At 38.8% G+C, this 27,300-nt stretch overlaps 2 protein-coding genes across 3 annotated transcripts in view; one reads left to right on the forward strand and one right to left on the reverse strand.

The window, feature by feature from the left end:
• The first annotated feature begins 1,654 nt into the window (after nt 1-1,654).
• On the forward strand, nt 1,655-21,757 carry mns1 (meiosis-specific nuclear structural 1). Its single transcript, XM_052040589.1, has 10 exons — nt 1,655-1,771; nt 8,759-8,980; nt 10,255-10,382; nt 16,359-16,461; nt 17,181-17,410; nt 18,366-18,582; nt 18,665-18,772; nt 19,058-19,315; nt 19,673-19,798; nt 21,451-21,757. Exons 1-10 carry the CDS (start codon nt 1,769-1,771, stop codon nt 21,556-21,558), a joined length of 1,503 nt encoding a protein of 500 aa, XP_051896549.1. The 5' UTR covers nt 1,655-1,768; the 3' UTR covers nt 21,559-21,757.
• A 2,220-nt stretch (nt 21,758-23,977) lies between these two features.
• tex9 (testis expressed 9) overlaps nt 23,978-27,300 on the reverse strand; it is a 58,276-nt gene continuing 54,953 nt past the window's right edge. The window contains exons 11-12 of one of the 2 annotated variants that reach the window (XM_052040559.1): nt 24,787-24,921; nt 23,978-24,643 (exon numbers count right to left, since the gene is read on the reverse strand). In XM_052040559.1, coding sequence (XP_051896519.1) covers nt 24,569-24,643; nt 24,787-24,921 — 210 coding nt within the window. In that variant the 3' untranslated portion in view covers nt 23,978-24,568. The remainder of the gene's footprint in view (nt 24,644-24,786; nt 24,922-27,300) is intronic. The other variant, XM_052040558.1, reaches the window with a different exon arrangement.

Raw genomic sequence — 27,300 nt, forward strand, 5'->3', positions numbered from 1 at the left:
AATTTCACAGGCCACTTGGCTGTTTTATTTATTCAATTTTCAGGATCTGTGCATTGCTGGGAATATCAGCATTTAGTGCCTAGCACTATGGCCCTTGAGAAGGTGATGGTTACCTGCCTTCTTGAATCACTACAGTCCTTCTGGTGAGGTACTCCTACAGTGCTGTAAGGTGGGGAGTTCCAGGATTTACACCCAGTAACAGGGAAGGAACATCAATATATTTCCAGATCAGGACACTGTGTGACTTGGAGGGAAACCAGCAGGCAGTGATGTTTCCATGCATTGCTACCCTTGTCCTTTTTGGTCTTGGAGGTTGCAGGTTAAACACAGTGCATTTTGTGGGTGGTACATACTGTGGCCACTGTGTGCTGGTGTGGAGGGAATGAATGCTGAGTGTGGTTGACTGGCTGCCAGTCAAGCACCTTAACGGTTGTTGGAGCTGCACTCATTCAGGCAAGTGAGAATATTCCATCAAACACTTGACTTGGATCTTGTAGATAGTGGAAAGGTTTTGGGGTACGTGAGGTGAGTCGCTTGCCACAAAACACCCAGCTCTTATCTGCTTTCATAACCATAGCATTTATGTGGCTGGTCAATGGTGACCCCCAGGACAATGATTGTGGGAGATTCAGCAATGTTCATATCATTGAATTATAAGTGTAGGTGCTGAGGGTGTCTCTTGTTGCAGATGATCATTGCCTGGAATCTCTGTTACCTGTCATTTATCAACACATAGCTGAATGTTAGATCAGTGTATTTCTGCAAATGCCTCTTGTGAAGGCTGATAGTGTGATGAATGCAGATCACCTGATTGATGATGCATAGGATAATTTAGAGGGGCTGAGAAAGTACAAGGAAGGGAAATCTTGATAAAGTCCCAAAACTTAATACCCACAAACAATCAAGGAGTTTATAATACATTTGTGTCACTTGTACTATACTTGTCTACGTTGCAGTCCCTTGTCCTCTAAGTCAGCAGGTCATGGATTCAGTTTCCACTTCACGGCTTGAGCACTTCTGAAGCCTCCTTGTATACTAACTTAATTTTCCATTCTATTCATTTAGTTTACACTGAGACTTCAGAACTACTCAAGCCCTGGACTGGAAATTGAATTCATGACCTACTAGTTTAGAGGGCAGAGTAATGTCAAATTAGATAAGCTGACAACAAATGTTTGTATTGATTATGGGATTTCAGTAATACAGCATTGGTTAAGTGCTTTATTATTGACAAGGTATTTGGGGAGCAGTTAAATTGGTGCCTGTTCAAGTAGATGCAAACAGCAGTGTTTCAGAATGCCTTAGCACTCCATCTAACCCAACATTGAACCCCATACCTGTACCCTTGATATTCGTGGGATGTTGTTTCCAAACTGACTGCTGCTCAGGTTACAAACCAACATTGACTGGATTTCAGAGCAGTCTTCACACTCTGAGATGCGGCAAGTGCACATGAAGTTCTTTAGATTACATTGGAGTGGGTCTTGCAGTCGTTTATATATTTAAATTACACGAAGTCACTCAGTTTAATGGCTCAGGGGTTTAACACTCACCACCGCACTAGGCCTCTGTTGAATCCCGTTGCCAGGCAGCACCGGAAACCCGCATTTAAAATGCCGCACGCAGCCAATCAGCGCGGTTGTTACTAAACGGTGAAAAAAAAGGCGCCGCGCGTTTCTAGGGTAACGGTTACCGCTCGGGGATCGTTCAGCCACCGCCGCCGAAATTTGTGATTGACAAAATATTGTCCACATTATCGCGGTAAAAGATGGTAAGTGTGCCCTCGGGCCCGGGCTGTGTCGGCTTGGTGCGGTGACAGTTCCGGGCAATTCTGCATCTTGGCAGAATTACTGCTGGCGGACGCACAGTAAAGGTGGAGTTGCCTTCCCCGCGTATTATAACCCCGCACAGCATGGGTACTTAAAATGCCCACTGTGTCCTCCAGTGCCAAACCTATGGGACACATCCTTCATGTGAGAGTTAAACTGAGGGCAATGGCGGGACGTGGGCAGTGGGGCAAGGGACGTGGGCAATGGGATGTGGGCAGTGGGACAAGGAACATGGGACAAGGGGAGTGGGCAGTAGGACAAGGGGAGTGGGCAGTGGGACGAGGGACGTGGGCAGTGGGACGAGGGACACGGGACGTGGGCAGTGGGACACGGGACGTGGACAGTGGGACGAGGGCAAGGCTCTGACCCAGCATTTACGCACTTCCAACACCTGACATTTGGCATTCAGAACTGGTAACCCTGAGACCAGACTGAAGTGGGAATTGAACCAATTATCCACCTGCCAATTAAAGCTTCTTCATATTGGATAAACCTTCATTCATCGAAGGGTTGACAAATATATTGGGCATTTCAATTAAGGGTTTTAGTATTCCAGGTTTTTATATTGTATTGCATTCTTGAGTTTGCTAAGACACCTAAACAAACACAATGCTATAATACAAGCAGGAAAAAAAGGATGACTGAGTTTAGTCAAAGATGTGGATTTTGAGGATTAGAGTGAGATGTGAGGGATTTGAGAAAAAATTTAGGATATATGGGGCCTATGCAGTTTAAGACAAAGGTGGGGTGAAAACTGACATGGATGCTGCACAAAATGTCAAACTTTAGAATAAACTTTGAAGGTAAAGGTCGAAGAGATGGAGGAACTAGAGAGGAGGAAGGTTGAACTTTGGAGGGATTTAAGTGTGAGATAATGTGAGTTCTGCTTGAGCTGATAGTCAAAGTAAGATAATGAGGTCTTAGTTAAATTTGGTTAGATAGCGGCATCTCTCTAAGTTGAATTAAAATTGTCACAATTATTTTGTTTTAACAGCGGCTGAATTCAGTACTTTATCCCCAAAGGAACTCTGTCCTGGAGTCCTACAGCAGCTGCCAAAGATTAATTTGGATCAGATTGAACTAGCTGTATCTAAATAGAATACTGGCTGCTAATTTATTAACATCACATCATTTTGGGTTAGCTAGGCTTTCTTTGACAAGTAGGTCAGTGAGAACAGGAGGGCAAATGGGAATGTGTGATAGAATATGGCCAATATTTTTGGAAGAAAATCAGACCAGGAGATGAGCAATTGCAGAAATAATCTAGTCTGGAGCCAGTAAAAACATGGGTGACGATTTTAGCAGCACTTGGGACAAGGGCATCCAATTACAATTTATACAGTTATCCTATTTTAAATTGCCCCAAACTTAGTCTCTGCCTCATCTACTTATTCTTGCAAAGCTTTTCCTCCTCCATTAGCTCTTTGAGAGGGATTTGCCTTAAACTAACTCCTTTTTGCTGCAATTTTACAATGATGGTTCCTCAAGACTGACTCTACAAGTTTTTCCCTAACTTGCTTCATTTAAACACTTGGTATGAATGCTCAAAACACTTAGAAGATCTCAGATCACACCTCATTTCTATAATTTGTTATTCTAAAATGTATACCTGGCACAAAACAATATGGTTTTCATTGTTCGAGGCCAAATCTTAATGAAGTAGTCTATGCCTGCCTGTAGCAACAGTGCTATTTAGCAGTTAAATCACCAAATCATTAATCCAGAGATTGAATTAACAATGTAACAAGCAGAGATTTTGAGTTCATATCTCATCATGGCAGCTGTGGAATTTAAAATCAATATTCTGGAATCTAATAATCTGGAATCTTGGGGGAGGGGGCAATAATGTCCTTATAGGGGAGGAAATCTGCCATCCTTACTTGGTTTGGCCTGTATATAATTCCAGACCCAGCAAAATGGTTGACTGAAATGACCTATCAGGCTCCAGGTGTGCTATTATCACCTTTTTAAAACAGAGAAAGTAAGACCATCCAGCATCAACCTAGTTGCTCTTAGCCCAGGTGACTGCAAAGTCCCCCTCACTAACTTCTGGGAACTAGTGTCTAAATTAGAAGGGCTATCCCACAGTCTAGTCAAGCAGCAGCCTGACACAGTTGTACTCGCAATGATATGTTACAGACAACATTCCAGACTTCTCGATCCCTGTCTATGTCCTGTCCACCAGGAGGATAGACCCATCAGAGGTGGCTGCATACTGGTACACAAGCAAGAGGGAGTAGCTCTGCAAGTCCTCAATAATGACCCCAGACCTATGAAATCGTGGATCAAAAATCAGTAAGGAAACTCCTCCCTCACTGATGAAGCAGTGCTCTTTGTCTTTGAGCAATATGGTAGCGCTAACTGCTAACCAAGCTGGCTGAGTCCTGAAGAATATAGCTAGCACCCCTGAAGAACTGGGTCTGTGGCAGAATTAGTGTAGCAAAAAGGTTGGCATGGATGTTCTGTGATGTACAACTTTATGATTCTATGAACCTCTACTACCTGGAAGGACAAGAGCAGCAGATGCATGGGGACACCATTTCCTGCATGTTCTTCCTCTAGATTGTGCACCTTCCAGATCTGGAACTGTACCATTGTCCTTCATTTGTGGGAGTTACAGGATTTTTACTCGTCAAAATCATGTAAATCCCACTCAACTGCACTGTTGGAATACCTGGATTACAAGTATGGATAATAAATTATGACCTTTTTCATGATGCCTATATCATATCTGTGATTCAAAAAGTCATTCCATAAGTAGCTACAGACAGGATTTGCTTGGTTTTTTATCCTGGTTGAAATCAAATGGCAAGCTGGCCTGGTAGTGGCATCAGGGAAGTGAAAACACTTTTAAGGACTAGGCCTTGAGCAGGCAAAACAAGCTGGGAACGTAAGGGATTAAGTAAGCCACTCAGTCCCTGTCACTCAGAGAGATCCTAGCTGATATGTGTTCCAGATCCATTCACCTGCCGAGGACCCGTGTCGCTTATGGTCCTTCAATAGCAAAAATCTATCAATCTCATCTTTAAAATTATTGAGCTGACATCTACTTTCTCTGCCATCCTTTGTATGAGAAGGGATTCTTATCACTATGGCTCAGGTCTGATTTTAATGTCCTTCTTTTAAGGCGACTTGCCAGCAGAGAAGTTTTTCTGTACTAAAGGACCCTAATTAAATTTCAGGATGTATTTTTAAAAAAAAGACAACTGGGCTACAAACAAGACAAACAAAACTGGAGAAAGATATTTACCTTTATTAGTTGTGGTAATTTGCCTAAAAGTCGCCAGGAGTGGTGGAGGGGGGTAGGTGCAAGGGAGAATAGCACAAGTCATATAATGCTTCTTATACTTTTACATGATGAATGTGGAGTATTTACCTCTGTAACTATCACAGTTTTACCGATACTTATTCTTGGTGCGCTGTAATTCATTGCTCTAATCCCTGGACGTGATGATTGTGGGGTCAGCTGCAAAACAGATGAGGCTTTTTACCAAAATTTTTGTATTTATTTCAAGCGATTCCAACTTTCATCCCAAAATTTTTTTTGACACTATTGATTCTAAAATTCTTTCATATATTTGGCAGAATAAAAACCCAAGGTTAAGAAAGAAATATTTACAAAAACTAAAAAAGGATGGTGGTATGGTCCTGCCTAACTTTAGATTATATTATTGGGCAATTAATATCAGATATTTAATTTTTTGGATACAAGATTCAGATGTAATTCAATGTCCCAAATGGGTACATCTTGAGCACCAATCAGTACTTGAATTTTCATTAGTTTCTATTTTAGGAGCTTCACTCCCTTTTGCACTTACCAAATTAAGTAAACATATGATTAACCCAATTGTTAAACATACAATATGAATATGGTTTCAATTTCATAAATTTTTTGGATTAAATAAATTTAATTTGTCAAGTCCCAATCAATCTAATTTTTTTCTTTCATCCATCCAGAGTTGACTCAGCTTTTTCCATATGGAAAAGGAAGGGAATAGTATGTTTTCGTGATTTGTTCATTGATAATTGTTTTTCATCTTTTGAACAATTGTCTAACAAATACAATTTGCCTAGATCACACTTTTTTCGATATCTGCAGATTAGAAGTTTTTTAAAAGCTACTATACCCTCTTTTCCGACACCTTACAAAACTGAAAATATGGAAAAAATTTTAGGTCTTAATCCTTATCAGAAGAGCTTGATAGCAATAATCTATGATTTAATTATGAAAATACATCCAGAATCACTGGACAAAATTAAGAATGAATGGGAAAGTGAACTCCAGACATCTTTACCTACAGAGACTTGGAAGAAAATTCTTTATTTAGTTAATACATCTTCAATGTGTGCCAGGCACTCTTTGATAGTTTAAGTAGTTCACGGGACCCATATGTCAAAAGATAAGCTAGCTTGTTTTTATCACAGTATAAATCCTATATGTGACAGATGTAAATCGAATGTGGCTTCTTTGACACATATGTTTTGGTCCTGTCCTCTTTTGGAAATATATTGGAAAGACATTTTTAACATTATTTCAACTGTATTAAATATTGATTTACATCCTCACCCTATCACTGCAATTTTTGGATTACCAAGGATAGAGTCTGGCCATTTATCTGCTTCTGCTTACTGTATGATTGCCTTTGTTACATTAAAGGCCAAACGATCCATTTTGCTTAAGCGGAAGGATCCAATACCCCCTACTACTTTTCAATAGTTCTCTCAAACTATATCATGTTTAAACTTGGAAAAAATTAGGAGTGGTCCTGTTGATTCTTCGCTTAAATTTGAAGATATTTGGAGTCCATTTATTCAATATTTTCACATGATATAGATCCCTCTTCAATAACTTTCCAATTTAGAGGAACGGAGTTGATGACATAATATTGCTCTGTTTCTACTGGGAAATTTTAGTCCAGTCTTTTTTTTCTTTTTATTGTTTGTTTTTTTTGAAATTTTTCTGTTTAGTTTAGTTTGCTTTGATATATTTATAATTTTTCTTATTGATTTGGGGATTTTTTTTCTCTTTTTTTATTTATATAATAAATCTTTTTCTTTCCTTTCTTTTGTATTATATTCATTTATTAAGAGATCGTTGGATCTACAGATTTTTTTATATTTTATTGTTCTTTATGACTATTTATGCCATGATTGTTCTCCTGATCTCTTTGTATTACATGTACAAACATTGATGTTATATATTAATCTGTATTAATTTGAAAACTAATAAAAAGATTGAAAAAGAAAGAAAGGAAGAAGGATGAGGCTTGGATTGGGTGGATACTTGGTAGGCTCCAGAGGTGGCCATAGAGGTCAGAGGTTCCAGGAGCAGCCAAGATGGAGATCAGAGGCAGCAGGAAAGTGTTGGATGTTTTAGCCCACTGTGATTCAGGTCACAGGTCAGTTACTGTGGAATCTGCAATTTATATAATGTAATTTAGGTAGGACTTCTCTTAACTCTATCAATTCCTTTCAAAAGCCTCCAGTCAAGTAATTTGTTTATATTTTGGGGAAAATATCCACCAGTGAGTTTATATGATCTCTCATAATTTAATGCTCAGAGCTCTGATTGTTGTGCAGTGCATTCCTTCCAGTGTCAAAAGAATGATATCCAGAACTACACATTGTACTCCAGATGTAGTCTAGCCATGACTTTGTGTAGGTGAACAAGACTTCCCTTTATACAGGCAGTCCCCAGATTACGACAGGGCTCTGTTCCTGAGAACTGTTTGTAATCTGAACTGCTTGCAAGTCTGAAATGAACAAGAACAGTTGTGATGTGTGAGTGAGCAGGCGTGGAAAGAGTGGCTGCCAGCCAGCCTCACTGACTCAGCTCTGCTTGGCTTGACCCAGCCCCTGATTGTTGGGGGTTTGGTGGGGGGGTTGTGGTGAGGGAAGCTGGTTGGGAGAGAAGGCAAGTGGAAATGCCCTGTTCTCACTTGGCAGAAGTTGCCTGCAGCCCCACAGTAGCCAGCATATTGATCCCCATCCATCTGGTCAGTCTCCCAAATGCTTGTTTGTATGTTTGGACTGTCCAAAGTCGGATATTCATAACCTGGGGAGGACCTGTACTTCCTATGATCTGAGAAGACACTGTTCAGCGGTGAAAATCGAGCAACAGAAGCCACTCCCAGTGACCTAGGTTGACAGTCTCTGTCAAGGTCCCACTTCAGGAGAGAAGTCCCTGACAGAGGAGATGGGGAAGGAAGCCCAGAGTTTTATCTCGGCACTAGAGGAGCACTCATACCTCTCTTGCCCTAAAACAAAATGCTGAACCTTTCTGGCTGAGGATTATCATGTTGGCTTTTGGTAAGTTTCTTTGTCACCCCTATTTCAACTTTGTATTTGGCCACATTGAAGGTGGGAAAGCTATGGGCAGCTATTTTAAATGTTCACTGGCATTTTAAATATTCATATTTTAAATGTTCCTGATAGGTTTTTGCAGAATTGAGTTGAATTAAGTTAAAATTACTTACTCTCCCCACCATGGGTATCAATTACAGAAGCTGAAATGCACTTGAATTAAGCACTGAACTGATGATTCATTTTAATTTTCCTATGTCAACTTAAACCTTTCATGCCATTTATTGCTGCCTTTTGCGTAATCTGATTAGAGGTTTATAAATTATTTTGCTCTCCAGTTTACAATCTCTTACATGTAAAATATCATAGACTTCTGAAACAATTAATTTCTGAACAGTTGCATCATCACCTGAGATGTATCATGGATGACTGATTGAAATGAACTGAATTGGCAGCATTTTAATGTACTTAACTGTTCATTTGAATTAAAAATAATATTTTCTTTATATTGAAGAATATCTTAAAAATACATTGACTGTTTTGCTAAAGTAAAAAATGCAACAAATTTTCATAATTTTGCTAAATCAATATTTTAAAATGTACATTTTCTTCTTTTACATTTGCAGGCTTCTATTTGCCCAACTAAATTATCAGCTATTCAACAGAATAGGGCGATAGAGAACATTACTCAAAAGGACACAACTTATAAAGAATTTCTGGAAAAACTGAGTAAAGAAAAGACTGTATTGGCCAGAATAAGAGCTGATGAAATGGCAGCAAAAAAGCGCTTCCAAAGAGTATTACAGGAGGTAGAACAGGAAAAAATGATGGAAGAAGCAATTTTAAAGGTGTGCAAATTTCTATCTTTTTATTGCTGTGTTAACACATCACTGCTATGTTTTACCATAATGTCCTTTATTACACAAGAATTAGACCTGCATACAAGAGGTGCAAAAATGGTGACTATTATTTTAGATGTAACAACAATAGTGGTATTAAGTAATGGTAATTTTATCAAATCTTCCTCATTAATACATTTTACAGTCCTGGCCAAATTATCTATGAGTAAATTGGTTTCTATTTTAGCTCCTCTGGTTTGATGGTTTCAGCTATTAGTATTAAGGACTTATTTTTGTTGACCCTGTTTAATTAATGACATGCCCTGAGGAAGGTTCACCTTTATCTCCTCTTGAGGGCTTTTATTTGGTTCTTATGCATTTGGGTGTTGCAGGTTTGTTTTTAAGTGTGCTGTTGAGATTGATACTGTTTAAGTCTGCACTGATGCAGTGTTCCTTTTAGTGTCTTGTGTGTAGAGGGACTTTAATTGTTGTATTATCACCAAATTAAGAAGGACTTAGTTGTAGCAGTGATGGGTAGTTTTTCCTGTCTCAATGTGAAAGATATCCAGGGCAGGACTGAGTGGTGATCTGTGGGACAGTTAACTGTAACAATTTTCAGCAGCATGGGGCTTTGAAATAGCAGACTTCCACTGGAGTGGAAAAACAAGATTTTTTTTATACTCAAATTATGTAACTGATGGTCTGGTTATGCAATTAGATTTAATAAAAACTTCTAGAAGGTTGTCCCACTGAAATCCTATCAGCATAATTCTTTGGCATCACATGAGACAGTATCTAGTCTCTTGAAGGATAGGTAATTAAGATGACCTTTACTTGGCTGTCTCCTTATTTGGATTGTTCAAATGCATAACATGTTGTCCTCAAAGACTTTAGTCTTGCAGGTATGATGCAAACATATCTAGACATGGGAAACAAGATAATTATAAAAACGTAAGTCTGAAATTAGATGTTGCATTTATTTATTTTGTTCAGGAGAAGATTGGCATAATGCAGTAACATGTTGCCTGCTTCAGACTTTGTACTAAGAAAACTCTAGCAAATAACCAGGAAGATTTTGATAATTAGAATGCTAATTAAGAGGTTAAATTACATAATGTTTTGTTTTTAACTTGTTTGTATTGAATAAAACTAATAGTAGTTCAAGTTCTCAGACTATAATGTTAACTTGGATCAATCACTGGAAATGTTCTTTTGATGACCCTGTTTTACATTGATTATGATTCTTGTGCTTAATTATTCTGGACTATGGCTGTCTGTAATAGGCAGAAAAGAGAAAAGTACTGAAGGCCAAGCAGCTGGAACAAGAGGAAAGGATAGCCAAGGAGCTAGAAAGAATAAAATATGAGAAACTAAAAGATGAAAAAATGAGGCAGCATATCCGAGAAAACAGGCAAGTTAAAGAAAGATGTCATGTTTATATATTGCCTCATTACATTCTCAATACTGCTCTTTAATTATGTTGAAGTGTGTTAAGGAAGACCAAGGCAGTCCCAAAGGCAGCACTAGAAATAAATTTTAAAATGAGTGACCAGAAATATTTTGCTAATAATGCAGAATAAACATTGAAATCCCAGGTCCCCAGATAAGCTGTGGTTACACGCGAGGTTAACTAAATTACAAATTGATTTGTGAGTAAGTTTAAATGTAAATTTTCAGATGGCTAAAACAATAGTTCTGCTTTATTATTGACAACTCCTCTAGACCCATCTTTTGTTTCTTGTTCCATTACCATCCTTTGTAGCCTCATCCTGTCTGTCATTTAATCACTCCTGCTTCATACCTGATCACAGACTGATCTTAATGTTCTTTAATCTACCTCCTCTCTTTTCCATGCCTCAGTGCCTGCTTAAAACTGTTGCACTATATAATTACAAAGTAGAAATGACCATTCAGTCTAACAAGTCTAGGCTACTGTTTATGCTCCACAAAGGCATCCTTTTATCTAACCCCAACAGTATTTATCAGTCTATTCTTTTCTGCTTCATAGAGTCATCTAGCACGGAAACAGGCCCTTTGGCCCAACTGGTCCATGCCGACCAAGATTCCCGTCTAAGCTGGTCCCATTTGACCACATTTGGCCCATATCCCTCTAAACCTTTCCTACCCCTGTTCTTGTCCAAGTGCCTTTTAAATGTTGTTCATGTACCTGCCTCAGCCACTCCCTTTGGCAGCTCATTTCATACATCGACTATTCTCTCGGTGAAAAAGTTGCCACTCGGGTTCCTACTAAATCTCTCCCATCTCACTTTAAACCTATACCCTCTAGTTCTTGATTCCCCAACCCTGGGAAAAAGACTGTGTGCATTCACCCTATCTATGCCCCTCATAATTTTATACACCTCTATAAGATCACCCCTCATTCTCCTACGCTCTAATGAAAAAAGTCCCAACCTTCTCAACCTCTCTCCATAGCTCAGTCCCTTGAGTCCCAGCAACATCTTTGTAAATCTCCTCTACCCTCTTTCCAGCTTAATGGCATCTTTCCTATAGCAGGGTGACCAAAACTGAACACAATATTCCAAATGCGGCCTCACCAACGTCTTGTACAGCTGCAACATAACATCCCAACTTTTATACTCAATGCCCTGACTGATGAAGGCCAACATGCCAAAAACCGCCTTCACCACCTTGTCTACCTGCGATGCCACTTTCGGGGAACCATTTACCTGTACTCGTAAGTCCTTCTGTTCTACAACACTCCTCGGGGTCCTACCATTCACTGTGTAAATCCTACCCTCATTTGTCTTCCCAAAATGCAACACCTCGCACTTGTCCAAATTAAACTCCATTTGCCATTCCTTGGCCCACTTACCCAGCTGATCGAGATTCCTCTGTAAAGCCGGATAACCATCTTCACTGTCAATGACACCACCTATCTTAGTGTTATCTGCAAACTTACCAACCGTGCCTTGTACATTCTCATCCAAATCATTGATATAGATGATAAATTCATTTTTATTCAGCTTCCTAAACATCCTTGAAGTTACTCTTGAATTCTCTATTTCATGAATTACCTTGAATATACAGCTATTGGTTCTAGTCTCCCCCATGTGAAAACTTTTTTAATGGATCTTTACAATCTGTCGTTGCAGCTCTTATATCAGTCATCAAACTAGTAAATTGTACAATAAGTGAATATAGTGCATCTACATTTTGTATTGTGTGGTGATAATAAATATTAACACAACTAGAAGTGTAGCCTATTCAAGTTTTCACACAAGTTTAACATTAACGTCTTCATTTTAATTTTATCCCTCCCTCTAATAATGAATCCTGGAATGCTTTGCTCTCTTTAAAGTGGCCCTTATTAACTTGGGTACAGTTTTGGTCAAGTCCAGCAGATGCAACAGTTGTTAGCCACTTCCACGTGGGTCTCTATATCAATAGCAGACGATGCAATCCAATAGACAGTGTTCTATCCAGAGTGCAGATCCGTGGTCTCTCAAGCCTATGATAAGATGACGTTTTAAATTTAAAAAGGAATAGACTTATACTGGAGGCAGTACAGAGGAGATTCAGTAGGTAGATTCCTAGATGAAGGGGTGTCTCGTGAGGAATGATAGAGTAGGTTGGGCTCGTGTTCTAGAGTCTGGAAGACTGAGGTGATCTTACTAAATTATGAGATTCAGAAGACTTGATAGGGTAGAAGCTGAGGGAATGTCTCCCTTCATGGAGGGATTTACAACTAGGGGCATTAGTTTCAGATTCAAGGGCCATCTGTCTAAGATGGAGATGAGGAGCAATTTCTTCTTTTAGGGTTGTGAATCTTTGGAATTAGCTAGCCCAAAGAAGTGTAGGGGCTGGGTCATTGAATATTTTGAGACGGGATAAACAGATTTTTGCAGTACAAGGCAGTCAAAGGTTATGGGGAAGGACAGGAGAGTGGATTTGAGGCAATTAGCTATGGACCTGTTGGATGGTGGAGCAGAGTGAGAGACCATATAACCTACTGCTTGCCCTGCTTCTTATATTGTTACCTTGTGCTGTTTCTTTACTTGATCATTATATATCAAGGCAATCCAGTGGTACAGCAGATAGTGCTGCTGCTGTAAGACCCGGTGACCTGGGTTCAATCCTGACCTCTGGTGCTGTCTTTGAGGAGTTTGCACGTTTTCTCTGTGACTACATGAGTTCCCACACCCCAAGGACACATTGGTAGGTTAATTGGCTACTGAAAACTACCCATAGTGTAGGTCAGTGGCAGGTGAAGAGGAGGAGTTGCTTGGTATGTCAAAGAGAATGCGTATAAATAAATGGTGGAATGGGTTTCATGGAACTATTCTGAGAGCTGACATAGGCTTGATGGGTTGAATGGCCTCCTGTGTATTAAGGAAATATGGGAACCCCAAATCCCATTACTCCTGTACCTGATTTAGGCACTTAATTTTCTTAGAAAATGTGCCCTCATTCTTACTGCCTCACATTTTTCTATATTTAAGCTAATTTACCAACTATGTAAACAAATTTATTGATATCTTGCTTTATTTCATCACATTCTTTGAAAATCAAAACAAAATGTTGTAGATGCTGGAAAGGTGAAATAAATACAAAATGCTGGAAAAGCACAGCAGGTCAGGCAATGTCTGTGGAAAGAGAATCAGTTAACATTTCAGATCAAAGGCACTTTATCAGAACTGTTTTTCCAGTATTTTCTGTTTTTACATTTCTTCTATGTTTAACTCCCCTCCCCGTACAACTGTTAGTTGCCTTCAAATCTTCAAATTGTACTTTGATATCTGAGCAAAATTGGTTGTACGAACGGTCAGCATTTTTGCCATCCTTTCCCTTTTGAAGAATTTGTTACTGGTTCTGATGGAAAGTCATTGACATTGTTTTAATTATTTACTTTCTCTGTTACTGAGCTTTTCCAGCTTTTTCTGTTCATCTTTCAGATAGCCACCACCCTGTGAAGTAATTCTTTAACAACATTATTTTGCAGCAATTTTCTAAAATGTAATACTGCATGTGTGCATTTTTTTATATCTGTCCTCCCCTCAACCATCCCCACCCAAAAACTCCAGAAAAAAACCCTCTGTAATACCTAGTTTATTAGTCCAATTGTTCCAAATTTTCTGTCAGTTTATGATTTCTTCAACAGAGTTCTGCTGCATATTCATAATATGTACATTACCTTGGAAATTCTACAGTAATTAACTCTTGGCCCTTTCTTAAAGCATTCAATATAGGAATTTGTGATCCATGATCATCGCTTTATATAACATTACAGGACCAAAAGATTTTTAGTTAAAGACATACAAATAGGCACGCGTTACGTTTTGGTATTATTAGGCAACTTAATGTAATTTATGAAAGATAAATCATGTTTGACAAATTTGCCTGAGTTTTTTGAGAATATAACAGTGAGAGTCAATAAAGGGGAACCTGTAGATGTAGAGTATTTTGATTTCCAAAAAGTATTTGACAAGGTACTCCATTATATATGCTCAATGCTCTTGAGAACTCATGGTATTGGAGGAAATGTGCTAGAATGGATTGAAAACTGGCTGTAACATAGAACATAGAGTTGGAACAAATGAGTCCTTTTCAGGTTGGAAGGACGTAACCAGTGGGGTACTCCAGGGATCATTTCTTGGCCCTCAATTATTTACTATTTATATGAATGACCTGGAGGAGGGAGGGAAATGAAAGGTATATGAGTTTGCCAATGATGCAAATGGTGGAAGGGCATGTTGTGATGAGGATAGTGTGACCCTGCAGTCGGATATAGATAGATTGAATGATTGGGCAAAAACTTGTCCAATGGGATTCGATGTGGGTTACTGTGAGGTCATGCACTTAAGTAAGAAGAGCCAAAGGTGGATTAAAGGTCAAATATGATGGCAGAGTATAGTATTAATGGTAGGACTCTTGGCAGTGTGGAGGATCAGTGGGATCTTGGGGTCTGAGTCCATAAGATGTTCAAAGCAGCTGCACAGGTTGACTCTGTGGTTAAGAAGGCATATGGTGTATTGTCCTTCATCAACCGTGGAATTGAATTTGGGAGCCGAGAGGTAATGCTGCAGCTATATAGAACCCTGGTCAGACCCCACTTGGAGTACTGTGCTCAGTTCTGGTCACCTTACTACAGGAAGGATGTGGAAGCCATTAGAAAGGGTGCAGAGGAGATTTACAAGGATGCTGCCTGGAATGCGGAGCATGCCTTATGAAAGCAGGTTGAGGGAACTTGGCATTTTCTCCTTGGAGCGACGGAGGATGAGGGGGAACCTGATAGAGGTATATAAGATGATGAGAGGCTTTGATCAGGTAGATAGTCAGGCTTTTTCCCAGGGCTGAAATGGTTGCCACAAGAAGACATAGGTTTAAGGTGCTGGGGAGTAGGTATAGAGGAGATGTCAGCGTAAGTTTTTTACTCAGAGAGTGGTGAATGTGTGGAATGGGCTGCTGGCAACGGTGGTGGAGGCAGATACGATAGGGTCTTTTAAGAGACTTTTGGATAGGTACATGGAGCTGAGAAAAATAGAGGGCTATAGGTAAGCCTAGTAATTTCTAAGACAGGGACATGTTTGGCACAGCTTTGTGGGCCGAAGGGCCTGAATTGTGCTGTAGGTTTTCTGTGTTTCTATGTCTATTATCTAAATGGAGAGAGGGCACATGAGTTGAAGTTTAGAGGAATCTATGTATTCTAGTGCATGAATCACAAAAAGTTAGCAGGTGGGTGCAGCAAGTAGTTAAGAGGAGAAATGACAAATTAGCCTTTATTACAGAGGGGTTGGAGTTTAAAATGAGAAGATTTGTTACAATTGTACAGAGTGTTGGTGAGGCCACACCTAGAGTACTGCGCACAGTTTTGTTCCCTTTACCTAAAAAAGATATAGTAGACTTTGGAGTCAGTCCAAAAGCAATTCATCAGCTTAATTCCTGGGATGAGAGGATTGTCCTGTCAAATAGAAGCTAAGCTATTTGGGTCTGTATTCCTTGAAGTTTAGAAGAATGAAGGGTGACCTTATTGAGAGATGCAAGATGCTGAGGGGGCATGACAGGCTCGGTGCTGAGATGCTTCCACTAGTCAGAGAGTCTCAAATGACGGGACATGGTTAGAAGATAAGGGCTGGTCATTTAAAATGGAGGTGTGTAGAAATTTTACAAAAGGTAGTGAATCTCTGGAATTCTTTACCCTAGAGAGCTGTGGAGGCTGGATCATTGGAGGTATTTAAAGTGGACATAGATAATGTTTTGAAATATTGGGGGTTTTGGGGGACTGGCACAAAGGAGGTGAGGCTAGTGTAGATTAGCCATGATAATATTGAATTGAGAGGCCAAGCAGCCTACTCCTGCTCCTATTGTCTTGCGTTCTCATTGCAATTAGTTAATATGTTGTTCTTGTGTTCCTACATATCCAAATTAGCCTTGAGCTTCGTGAATTGGAAGCCAAGTTGAAGGCTGCTTATGTGAACAGAGAAAGAGCTGCCCAGATAGCTGAAAAAGAAGCAAATCGGTTTGAGAAGATTGTAAGTACTGTGCTTAAAAGATGGATATTAACGTGAATAATAAAAACAAATCTGAAACTGAGTTATAAAGATTGCAAGACTATTTTTTTTTAATTCTCTACAGACTGATTTCAGTGTATGTGATGATTTTCTGTTATCTGCTTTAAATGAACCTTTTACACTACTGGCAGTTCCAAAAGGTTATTTATCTCTGGCTAGCTGTTTTTTTTAAAAAAGGTATTAGTTCAAATTATCCTATATACTTAATGATTAACTTTTTTTTGCAATAATTGTCCTTAACCTGACTTTCTTGCCCTCTTAATACCTTTCCTTACATTTTAAACATATTAACTGTTATTTATTTTTAACTAACGTTTCCCACCTGTACCATCTGACTGCTTCCATTCAAATTTGAAATACCTTTTATAGTGGTTCCTTAAAAGGTACTGTCTATTTTGGAAATTTCTCTCTCATTTCCACCTACATTAACCTGCTTGAATGAAAATTGATTTCAAGGGCAAGTAAATTAGGAACAGAAGTCGTCAGTTTGCTTGTGTTTGATTTTTAAATGAACAACATAACTTGTATAAAACTATGCGTTTTTTTTTGCAAAACGTGCCTCTTAAAATGTGTTATAGATTCAAAACATATATTGGAAATATAAAGAACTAAAGTGTGGTGTGCTCGAAAAGAATCCAAAACCTCTGGTGAAACAAGATACTTATCTTTTTTAAAACTAGAAACAAGAGGCTGAGCTTGCTAAGTTAATGAAGAAAGAACATGAAAAGGCCACAGCAGAGGAGGCTAAAGAAGAACAGAAACGCCATGAACGAGCCATAAAATATCAGAAGGAGCTTGAAAAGCAAGTTGATGAAAATGAACAAAGGAGACAGGAAGCATATGATGAATTCCTAAAAGATAAACTAAGGGTAGACGAAATTGTAAGGAAGATCTATGATGAAGATCAGAGGTAAACTCTATTTCAAGTATTTACTGGCTCCAAAGAATGTTGTGCAATATAAGGGTACATTTCTGTGCTTGAGTAATTACTTTCCCTTTCAGAAATGTTTTCCAAGATGAGCTTTGGTTTAAGTAAAATGTCGCACTGTCAAGTTGTCTCCTGGAGGTCAATGAGTAAGATCAGTGCATTTAGCAGGCGCAGTTGGATATAATGGCCTCTGTGAAGTGTCATGAATTAATATCAAAATTTCACATTTCTATTCAATGTCCTTTCAGATGTATGTAAAATGAGCTCATCGATCAACTTATCAAAAATGCTAACTGAACAATATCAGTTGGGAGAGCAGTTGATGTGCTTCAGTTGAACTTGGTAGTTGCTAGATAGTAAGCAGAAAGTTCAGTCAAAACGGGAGGCCCATGAGGTATTTGCCAATGGTCAGATAGAGGACTCCAAGGCCCCATGCATACCTTTGCTCGAGACGCCCCTTCAGGACAGGAGGAAGATAATTGATTTGAATATTCTAGCAAGCAGCATTTAAAAAAAAAAATCCATATTGGACAAGTGGATCACATGGCCTTTCCAGTGTCCATTTAGACTTTTAATTAATGCTCCAAAACTGTAATAAATGTAGAATTAATGGAATTCTAAATGGCTGCTGATTGCGCAGTTGTCAGTCAGTAGAAAGCTAGGTCATAAAACTGTCTTTCTGCCCTATCTTGAAAGTAATGTTAAAGTATTAAGTGATCATCACACAAAGGCAGCTTCTATAAAACAAATGATTATAATACCACTGTACAAACATTAAATATTCACCACTTTTCGCTTTTGCAATGTGATAGTAGTTGAATTCTAAACATTTCATTCAAAAATTGCTAACATTTGTGTACCCTAATTCTTGTGCTCGTGATATTAAAAATACTAATCGCTGTCGCTACTTTTATTTCAATCCATCCTTTTTGTACAGTGAAAGAGAGCAGAAGATGCAGAAGATGCAGGAAACCCAGAGGTACATTGAGGAGTTCCAGAAGAAACGAGCTGAATGGAAACAAATGGAACGGGAAAAAATGGAAGCAGAGAACAGAAAAATATTGGAGTTTGCAAATGCACAAAAGAGCAGAGAAGATGAACGGATGGCCAGAGTTCGAGAACAAGATCAGCAAAAAGAAATGTTGTACCAAAAGGTAGGATAAATTTGTTTGCTCAGGCTGTCATGATTATAAAAAAGTGATATCTAACAAATAATTGCCTTTTTTTCCAATATAGCTCGCTGCAGAAATAGAAAAGCAACGCCATGATCGTGAAGAATTGGAAAATGTCCGACAAGAATTGTACCTTGAAAAAGTAGAAGAGGCTCGTAGACAACAAGAAATCGTTAGTATTAGAAAGGCTTTTTGCCAGTTTATTACTAAGAGCTGCATTGTTTTGGCATTGTATGTTGAGACAAGAATATTAAAAGGTGCATTAATTGTATCTTTGCTGAAAGATGCCTATTAAATTGAGCCTGTTGCACATCTATCTGTCTGCTATGAAAAGATTGACCTGAGAATGTAGCTGGGAATCAGTATTCTCAATTACACTATACCACATATATTTTTACTCTTCATTGTACAGCAAAGGTCAATTATACATGTAAGATTTTAATTTTTATTTTTACAGGCAGATTTTGAAAAGCAAATTCGTCAACGCATTGAATTGCAGCAGACGTACCAAGACCAAATGATTTTCAAACAGAAGCGCCTACAGGCAGAGAAGGAGGAGGAAGATGAGTTACGGAGAAAGATGATGGCCAAGCTTGCAGAGGATGACCGTATTGAGCAGATGAATGCACAGAAACGGCGTATGAAACAACTTGAACATAAAAGGGCTGTGGAGGAAATCATTGAGGAGCGACGCAGACAATTTGAAGCAGACAGAGTACGTTGTGAACTGCATTTGAAATTCAATTATTATTTACAGTTTACCATTTTCTACCATATCAATAATGCTCCATGTAAAATTTCATATTGAATAATTTTGATTTTTTGGCAAGTTTTGAATTTCATTTCCAGAAAATGTATATGCACATGTTTGTAATGCACATGCACATATGTAAGTGTACATGTATTCATACCAGGGACTAAGTTTTATATAGATTTTACTTAAAAAGTGTAACTTTTGCCCAAATTTAGTTGGGATTTAGTGTTGCATACTGCACCTAGTCGAGAGAAGGCAAGAATCTTTGTTTCTGCATGAATGGCTTCCAGTGAATTCCAATGAATATCTTTTAACTAGAAACGAGAACTTGAAGCACGCCAGGAAGAAGAGAAGAAGGAGGCAGCTCTTAAGGCTATAATTGAGGAAGAAAGGCAGAAACTTCTCAAACAGCATGCCAGTAAACTACTTGGTTACCTTCCAAAGGTATGTTATGAGAGAAATATTACCAATGTAGAAATTAAATTGAAGTATTTCAGGGATTTTGCTGTTTACTAAAGATATTAATAGAGAGTAGCAGTGGAACTTGAAGCATCATTTGATCTGAAACTCTCCCAGAGACCTGGAACTTGTCACTACACACATGAGATGAATTGCAGAGATAATCCTGGTTATGGGGAATCTGCGCTTTTATGTCTACATACTACCTAGATCAAACTTCTAACAATTGATGTTGACATAGGTGTCTTCAATTACAAACCTATTGTTTTTCCACCACATACCAGAATGATGAAGCAGTAAGCCTGCAATTTGTACTGAAATGTTCCTCTGGCTTTCTGTTTCTATTGTATCAGGTTAGTTTGGAAAGGAATTACTTTGAGTTTAAGCAAAGCTTTGAAATTCCTCCATAAAAGACTGGGACAGAAACACTGAAGGAAACTAATGTGTTTGTTGCTGCAACCTCAAATTTCAGATGAATATTGAGTTGAAGATGCTAGTCTACAGTTCTCATCACATAAAAAGCACTTTGAGGATCACAGAAAATTGATACCAAGTATATCAAGATATAAAGAACAACTTAATACTCCTTAATTTTTAAGATATAGAATATATCTTTAGTGGGATAATTAATGAGCAAGGGAATTACAAAGGTTAGGTCCGTAAATTGTTAAATGATGGAAGAGGTAGTAGATTAATGTTGAAACTGGAGCATGTACTTGCACAAAAGGAGGGCTAGTGTGGGGGAGAAATTTGAAGGTAGTCAAGTATCATCAGGTTGCGATTATTCTGGATTATTAATTTATGAATAATAGAAGTGGGAGGGTTATAGGTTAATGCTTTGGCAGGTGAACAAGGATATAGGCAGGTGATGTAGTTCGGGAAAAATAATTTTGAGAGATATGAAACGAAGAAATCAGCCGTGTAATTAAGCAATATATAAATGTTCTTGACCTCTGTCTGACAAGGAGATGGAATTTAAGGTGAGATATAAAATAGTTTGGAGGAGTTTTGGAAACATTAACCATCGTCTAGTTTGAGACATTCAGATATCAAAGCAGTTTACAGAGAGATAGAGAGGTGTCCTCCGTTACTCTTGTGTTTCAAATAATGTTACAAGGCAACATGAAGAAGAAGATGGTGGCCATATGGGATACATTAGTGCAAATTCTGGAGGGAGAAACCATCTGAGGAAATGCTTTGTCAACGTGTGAGGTGGACAGAAGGAAAGCTGTTAAAAGCCTGGATTAGTTAACAATGCTGAAGTGTGTTGTGGGGTGATAGGCAAGGGGAGGAGTCGGTGTAGGAAAATGCAATGATAGAGTCAAAATCAAGCATCTTGCTAGTGACTTTGAGTGTGGAGAACATGCCTGCTTGTGACAGACGGAGGAGGTGGGATTATAATTGCAAGGTTGGTGGGATTTGGTCCAGTGGGTCTCAGTGAGACTTTCAAAATCCTTACAGAAGATATGAGTGTTTCTGGAAGATTCAAACTAGAGAGGTAGCAAAATAACTAAAATTCAAATGCCAAGAAACCTATTGATGTGAACTAATTTTATTTCCAAATGCTGTTTATTGTATAAATATTAAGGTTGTGTTATTTTTTAGCTCGTTAAGCTAATTGTTTTTGTCTTTGATAGGGCATCTTTAAAGATGAACAAGAGCTTGATCTGTTTGATGATGCCTTCAAAGAGAATTTCAAGAAAGGAAATGCCAACCTGTCTTCAGATGAAGGGTGGGATTGTTAGACCTGGAGCTCATTGTCATATTTCATTTCATACAACAACTTTGTCTGAGATGGCTGCACAGGCTAGCATACAATTACTCTTGGACTGAAATTTGTATTGATCCCCTTTTAATTGCAGAGTTGAAAATGTACCTGATATGAATGTTGAAGGTATTTTTCATAAATATTAGAAATAAAGTTTAATTACTGAAGATGCATTTTAAAAGATGTGTAATATAGATTAATGAATTTTGCTGCACTCTCAAATTCTGCAAATTCTGGAATCCAAGGAGGTTCATTGAATTTACATACTGTACTGATACTTGCAGTATTTTGTCTTTAGGTAAACTGGGACTTTACTTCATCTGAAAGCACACCATGGTAAGGACGTACACATACATACTGGACCTGTGGAGAATTTGTAACAGAAGATCAAGCAAGAGGCAGCATGGTCATTGCCTACCCACATGGCTTTATTTTCTTTTGAAGGATCTAAATCCTCTTCCATGTTTTAGGTTTTAGAGCTTAGTGTAACTGGTTCCACATGTCCATTTGGTCCAAAAAATGTTGACATTGCAGAAAGGCCGTGCCTTGTATGTTCTCGTGGTGCTATATCACAAACTGTTGCAAGAGTTGATTTTAATCTGAGGGAAGCACAAACCTATTAACCAAGCGCAGATGTGTAGTAGAGTTATGGCATACTGCAGATGCTTTCATTTAAAGATTGGTATAAACTGTGCGAGGTAGGTGATCTACATTTACCTTTTCTCAGATCTCCTAACATGCTTTACAAAACAATAGTACAAGAGAGGGTTTCGGCAGATCTTCCCAAACTATTGGGCAGAGCTGCTGCCTCGGTTCCAGATTCGAGCCTGACTTTGGCAGCTGTATGGAGCTTGCATGTTTTCCCTGGGTCCATGTGGGTTTCACCGAGTGCTTCAGTTTCCTCCCACATGCCAAAGATGTATTAGTAAGTGTGCTATTGTCAATTAGCCCATAGTAGAGGTAAATGGAAGGAGGGGGATGGGAGTGGGGGAGGTGATCTGAGAGAGGGAAAATGAGTGGGGAAATGGGACTAATGCAAACACACTGAGAGCCAGCTTGGATTCAATAACCAAACGGCCTCTTGTGATGTGAGGAAATTAGGGTAATCAATGGGAGCTGTCCTTTGGAGCTAAAGAACGTAGGCCTTGCAGCCCTGATCTTAAACCTCAACTCCACCTGATTCCCTGATCCCAATCATCCCTCCCACATACAAACGCTCCATTCTGATTCTGCCCTTCCCCCACTATGGGTGTCTGCCCATTCTTTTTCTCCAATGGGCAAAGTGGCCAACCACCAGGCCTTGGAGCTGAGAAACAGACAGCATACTAGGGGGAGAAAAATATGCTTGGAGACCTCAGACAGAACTGAATTTTGATATGGTGGGACAGCTGAAATTCTCAGTTTCTCTGCATTGCTCCAGGGCACATTTTAGACAGCACTGGAAGTTCCAGCTTTCACTTTCAACAAATAACCTTAAGGAATGTAGGCCTTGACTACATAATCTGTCATCATAGGATAATTCCCATCATTTCCCATCTATCAAGTATGCTAGTCTGCAGACACTAAGAAATTAATTCAGCTCTTCATTGGCTACATAAATGAATGTCAAATACGAAACAGGATCCATCACATGAGTAGTCAGTGGCCTAGAAATTCTATTGCGTGGCTGTTTATTTCTTTGCTGTGCAATTAGAAAATGTTTTAAAAGTGAAATGCAGTAACACCATTTCTGGATCATTTTGACTCACTCCAGAAATTTGACCACCTCACAAACTATCTGCTCACCTGCCACTTCTTGCCCTAGTTGTGGGGGAGTCTGAAGTTCCCACAGAGCCAGAGTGGAAGTAAGTTATCCTTGATCTCAAGGGACTTCCTAAAAAGACTACAGTGGGACACAGATTGCTTCCTCTAAAAGTCATCACTGTGACAATTAATACATGAAAGAGCTTTTGATTGGAAACTTCTAACTTGAGCTGTCCCTTTCAACAACATCTTCTTTCAGGATATTGTTAAGAAGGTCTTTCTCCAGGCAGGCCGTAGTTAGATTTGGAGATGTAGCCATGTCCAGGTAATTTGCAAAGAGAAGCACAACTAAGACTGACAGTGACATTTCAGTTTTGAAATATATTAGTTGAGGACCAATATGTCAGCTGATGACAGGTATGCCAAGCTTTGACCAATTTCAACTGGCCATGAGAGAAAATCCTTCAGGCAGGAGTGGTTATATTGTAAGAAATCAAAACTTAAGTCAATACTTTATTAGCTGATACAACATCAATCTCTCTTAAGCATTACTGTGTAGGTGATGCTTACCAGCAACAAATGTGCCACAGGATGGAGAAAATGGTAAACAGTGATCAAGAACTGGCAATACGAAACTGTAAATCTTTGGACTAAAAATGGAATAATCTCACCAGGTCACCAAGTTTCCAGCCCATCATAACAAACATTTGCTGTGTTTGGTTGTAAAAAGGTGACTAGAACTATGGTGCTGGATTAGAGTGCTTGATACTCTAGTTGAATTTACTACTTCGTAGTTCTTATCGATAGGTAACATTTAAAAATTCAAATACTTTAACTTTGTAACAATTTAAGTGTGTTTAATTAGGCATTGAAAAGTATGAACTCTGGTGAGCTCTAAGGAGAATAAATGAAAAAGTAAAACAAAAGTCAACCAGTTCTTCCTGCTGCCAATTTGGGTCACTTCAAGCACTCAGATATTAGAGGCTAATAATGAAATCCCATGTAGCATTTCAAGTGTTGGGATTTAAGAACAAAGAATGTACACAATCAGGTTTAAAACCAATAACCATTCCATATTTAATTGACCACTAGGATAAAGAGTAAAAAAAAATAAAGGTAGAAAATATCTTTATTTCTTTAAAATAATCATTAAATATTAAAAGATGAACACAGATTTTGAAAACTAGCAATTGCATTCAAATATGTTTTACAGTATTGACTTGTTACTTTGTCGTTTCTTCCAATCAGTTTCCCCATTCCAATGCTTTAATAAATTCTTCCTCAGTGAAGGAGAGCATCTTAGCAGCTTCCATGTGCATCTTTAATTAAAAAAAAGCATATTTGAGATCTGTTACTGCTATTATAAATTACCATTCAATCACCAGATTATTTTAATACTCTTGGTTTTCCAAAAATGATAAGGTTACAAACTACCACTTCTCTCATTTTCATACCTTCTTACCTTTTGCCTTTTTAGGATATCTATCAGCTTCATCTGTTTCTTAAAGCCAGTCATAAGCTCAGTTTTCTGCTTTTCCAACTTCTTGTTTTCAGTCTTCAGCTGATCAATTGTTAGTTTTTCTTGATTAGTTATGTCCTGATAATAAAAGATTAGCATGTTTTACAATTATGCTTCTGTATTACATTAGATTTCTCTTGGGTTTGCCCAGCCAAACACCTTACCATGGAGCACTTTCAGCAGCCACAAACCTGAATGCAGTGAATAATGCAAATAAATACCTTGTTCCTAGAGTATTCTATGAGAGTAGTGTTGAGTATCGAGTAGTGTTAGCATTCTTTAGTCCAACTACCTCTTTACCATTGGCAAAATTAGCAAGTAATGAGCTGCTAAGGTGTGAGGTTATCAGATGACACACAACCAAATTGGCAGCTAAAAAATAGAGAAAATATAAAGAACAAAAACAACACAAAAGCAAAGTTACCAAGGATGCTGGAAATAAGCAGAAAGGTATCATTCATGGAGATAGAAACAGACCTAAAATTTCAGGTCAATGACCTTTAAGCAGAAGATAGCATTTCTAGAGTATAGGTTGAAAGGAGTATCTGATATATATTCCAGTCACAAATATAAGCACAGGCTCTTGGCAAAAATGTTCAGCTAGTGTGTTTTCTTCACTTTTGGACAATTGTTCCACACACACTTAACTGGAGTTGAGCCCAGCTACAGCTTTGTTATACATTTTACGTTGCTACTGGGCAAGAACGTCACCTCAAATTGTAGCACAAGTGTCAACCCTTGACAGAAACAATTGATGGGTGAGTGAAGTTACGCTGATATTTGTCAAATTCAGATTGTTTTAAAGGGAAAATGTTCTGTGGAATTATCAAATAGCAGGTTTGTTATGTATATTTTCTCTATACAGTAAACCTCTAATAATCTGGCACCCTTGGGACTTTGGTGGTGCCAGATGGGCAGAATTTCTGGATTATTGGATATTATTCCTATTAATGCACCAACACAATTTTAATACTTTTTGTTAGATGTTATGCAAGATAATAAATTTTCCAGTAAACCAGCTGAGTTTAAAGGGAGTGCAAGAAACAGACCTTGGTGAATTAAGAGGGAGCACAGGAACTGCGGCCTGTTGAATTTAAAGGGAGTGGAGTTAAAGGGGCCCTGGTGAGTTTAAAGGAAGTGCAGGAAACGGGGCGCCGGTGAGTGTAAAGGGAGCATGGGAAACGGAACTAGGTGAACCAGATGCTCAACTATCAGGATTTGTGAACAATGTGATAGCGGATATCAGAGTTTTACTGTCCTTTGAAACGTTTTAAAACTGGGAAATCTTGGAGTTGATTGGGATTCTCTATCTGGACCGCAGTGATGACTGAACATCTCTTGATCTTTTTGAATTTGGTATGGGCAATCTCAACAATAATTTGATCTTTACCTTGTTTTCCTCAGGTGAAGGGAAGGAGTTTGAAAAGGAATTTGGGGGGGATGTTTTTTTTTACACACACACAGTGGTTGACGTCTGGAATGCACTGCCAGAGGAGGTGGTGAAGTCAGATACAATCACCACAGGATGATTTAAGAGCCATCAGGATGTTGCCTGGAATGGAGGGCGGTTGTTATACAGAGAGATTGTATAGGCTGGGTTTATTCTCACTGGAATGTTGGGGGTGGAGGGGAGGGTGATCTTATAGTTAATAAAATTATAATTATCCTAATTACAAGATAGGGCAGTCAGAATCTTCTCCCCCCCTCCCCCCCCCCCCCCCCCAAAGCCAGTGGAGTCTAGAACTAAAGGGCACAGGTTTAAGGTGAGAGGGGAGAAATTTAAAGGAGATCTGAGGGGTACGTTTTTCCACACTGAGGGTGGTGGTTATGTGGAACGAGCTGCCAGAGGAGGTGATGGGGGCAGGTACAATTACAATGTTTAAAAGGCATTTGAACAGGTACATGGAAAGGAAAGGCATTGAGGGATATAGACCTAATGCAGGTAAATGGGATTAAAGTAGATGGGTATTACAGTCAGCATGGACGAGGTGGGCCAAAAGGGTCCATTTCTGTGCTATATGATTTTTATGATTCTCTACAACTCTATAAAATCATTAGAATATATTCTGAATGTATAATTATTGGTAGTTGGGTAAGTTATCCCAAAATCCCATTGTTCACAGTTGCAATGGAACTCATTGTTGGAAGAAGCCAAGAGCACTCTTAAGGAATGATAAGGTCTTTCCCTCATCAGGGAAGATGACGGACAGATTTTCTGGATTATTGGATTTTACTCCTATTAAATGCACCAAAACACTTATAATACTTTTTGTTAGAAATTACACAACATAATATATTTTCCAGTGAACCAGTTAAGTTTAAAGGGAGTGCAAGAAACAGGCCACGGTGAATTAAGAGGGAGCACAGGAACTGCGGCCTGTCGAATTTAAAGGGAGTGGAGCTGAAGGGGCCCTGGTGAGTTTAAAGGAAGTGCAGGAAACGGGGCGCCGGTGAGTG

This window comes from Pristis pectinata, chromosome 28, assembly GCF_009764475.1.
Source record: "Pristis pectinata isolate sPriPec2 chromosome 28, sPriPec2.1.pri, whole genome shotgun sequence".
In the NCBI taxonomy this organism is placed as follows: domain Eukaryota; kingdom Metazoa; phylum Chordata; class Chondrichthyes; order Rhinopristiformes; family Pristidae; genus Pristis; species Pristis pectinata.

Coding starts and splice junctions, on each gene's coding strand:
- mns1 (XM_052040589.1), top strand. Junction 19,316..19,672: donor GACAATTTGAAGCAGACAGA/GTACGTTGTGAA, acceptor TCTTTTAACTAG/AAACGAGAACTTGAAGCACG. Junction 19,799..21,450: donor TACTTGGTTACCTTCCAAAG/GTATGTTATGAG, acceptor TGTCTTTGATAG/GGCATCTTTAAAGATGAACA.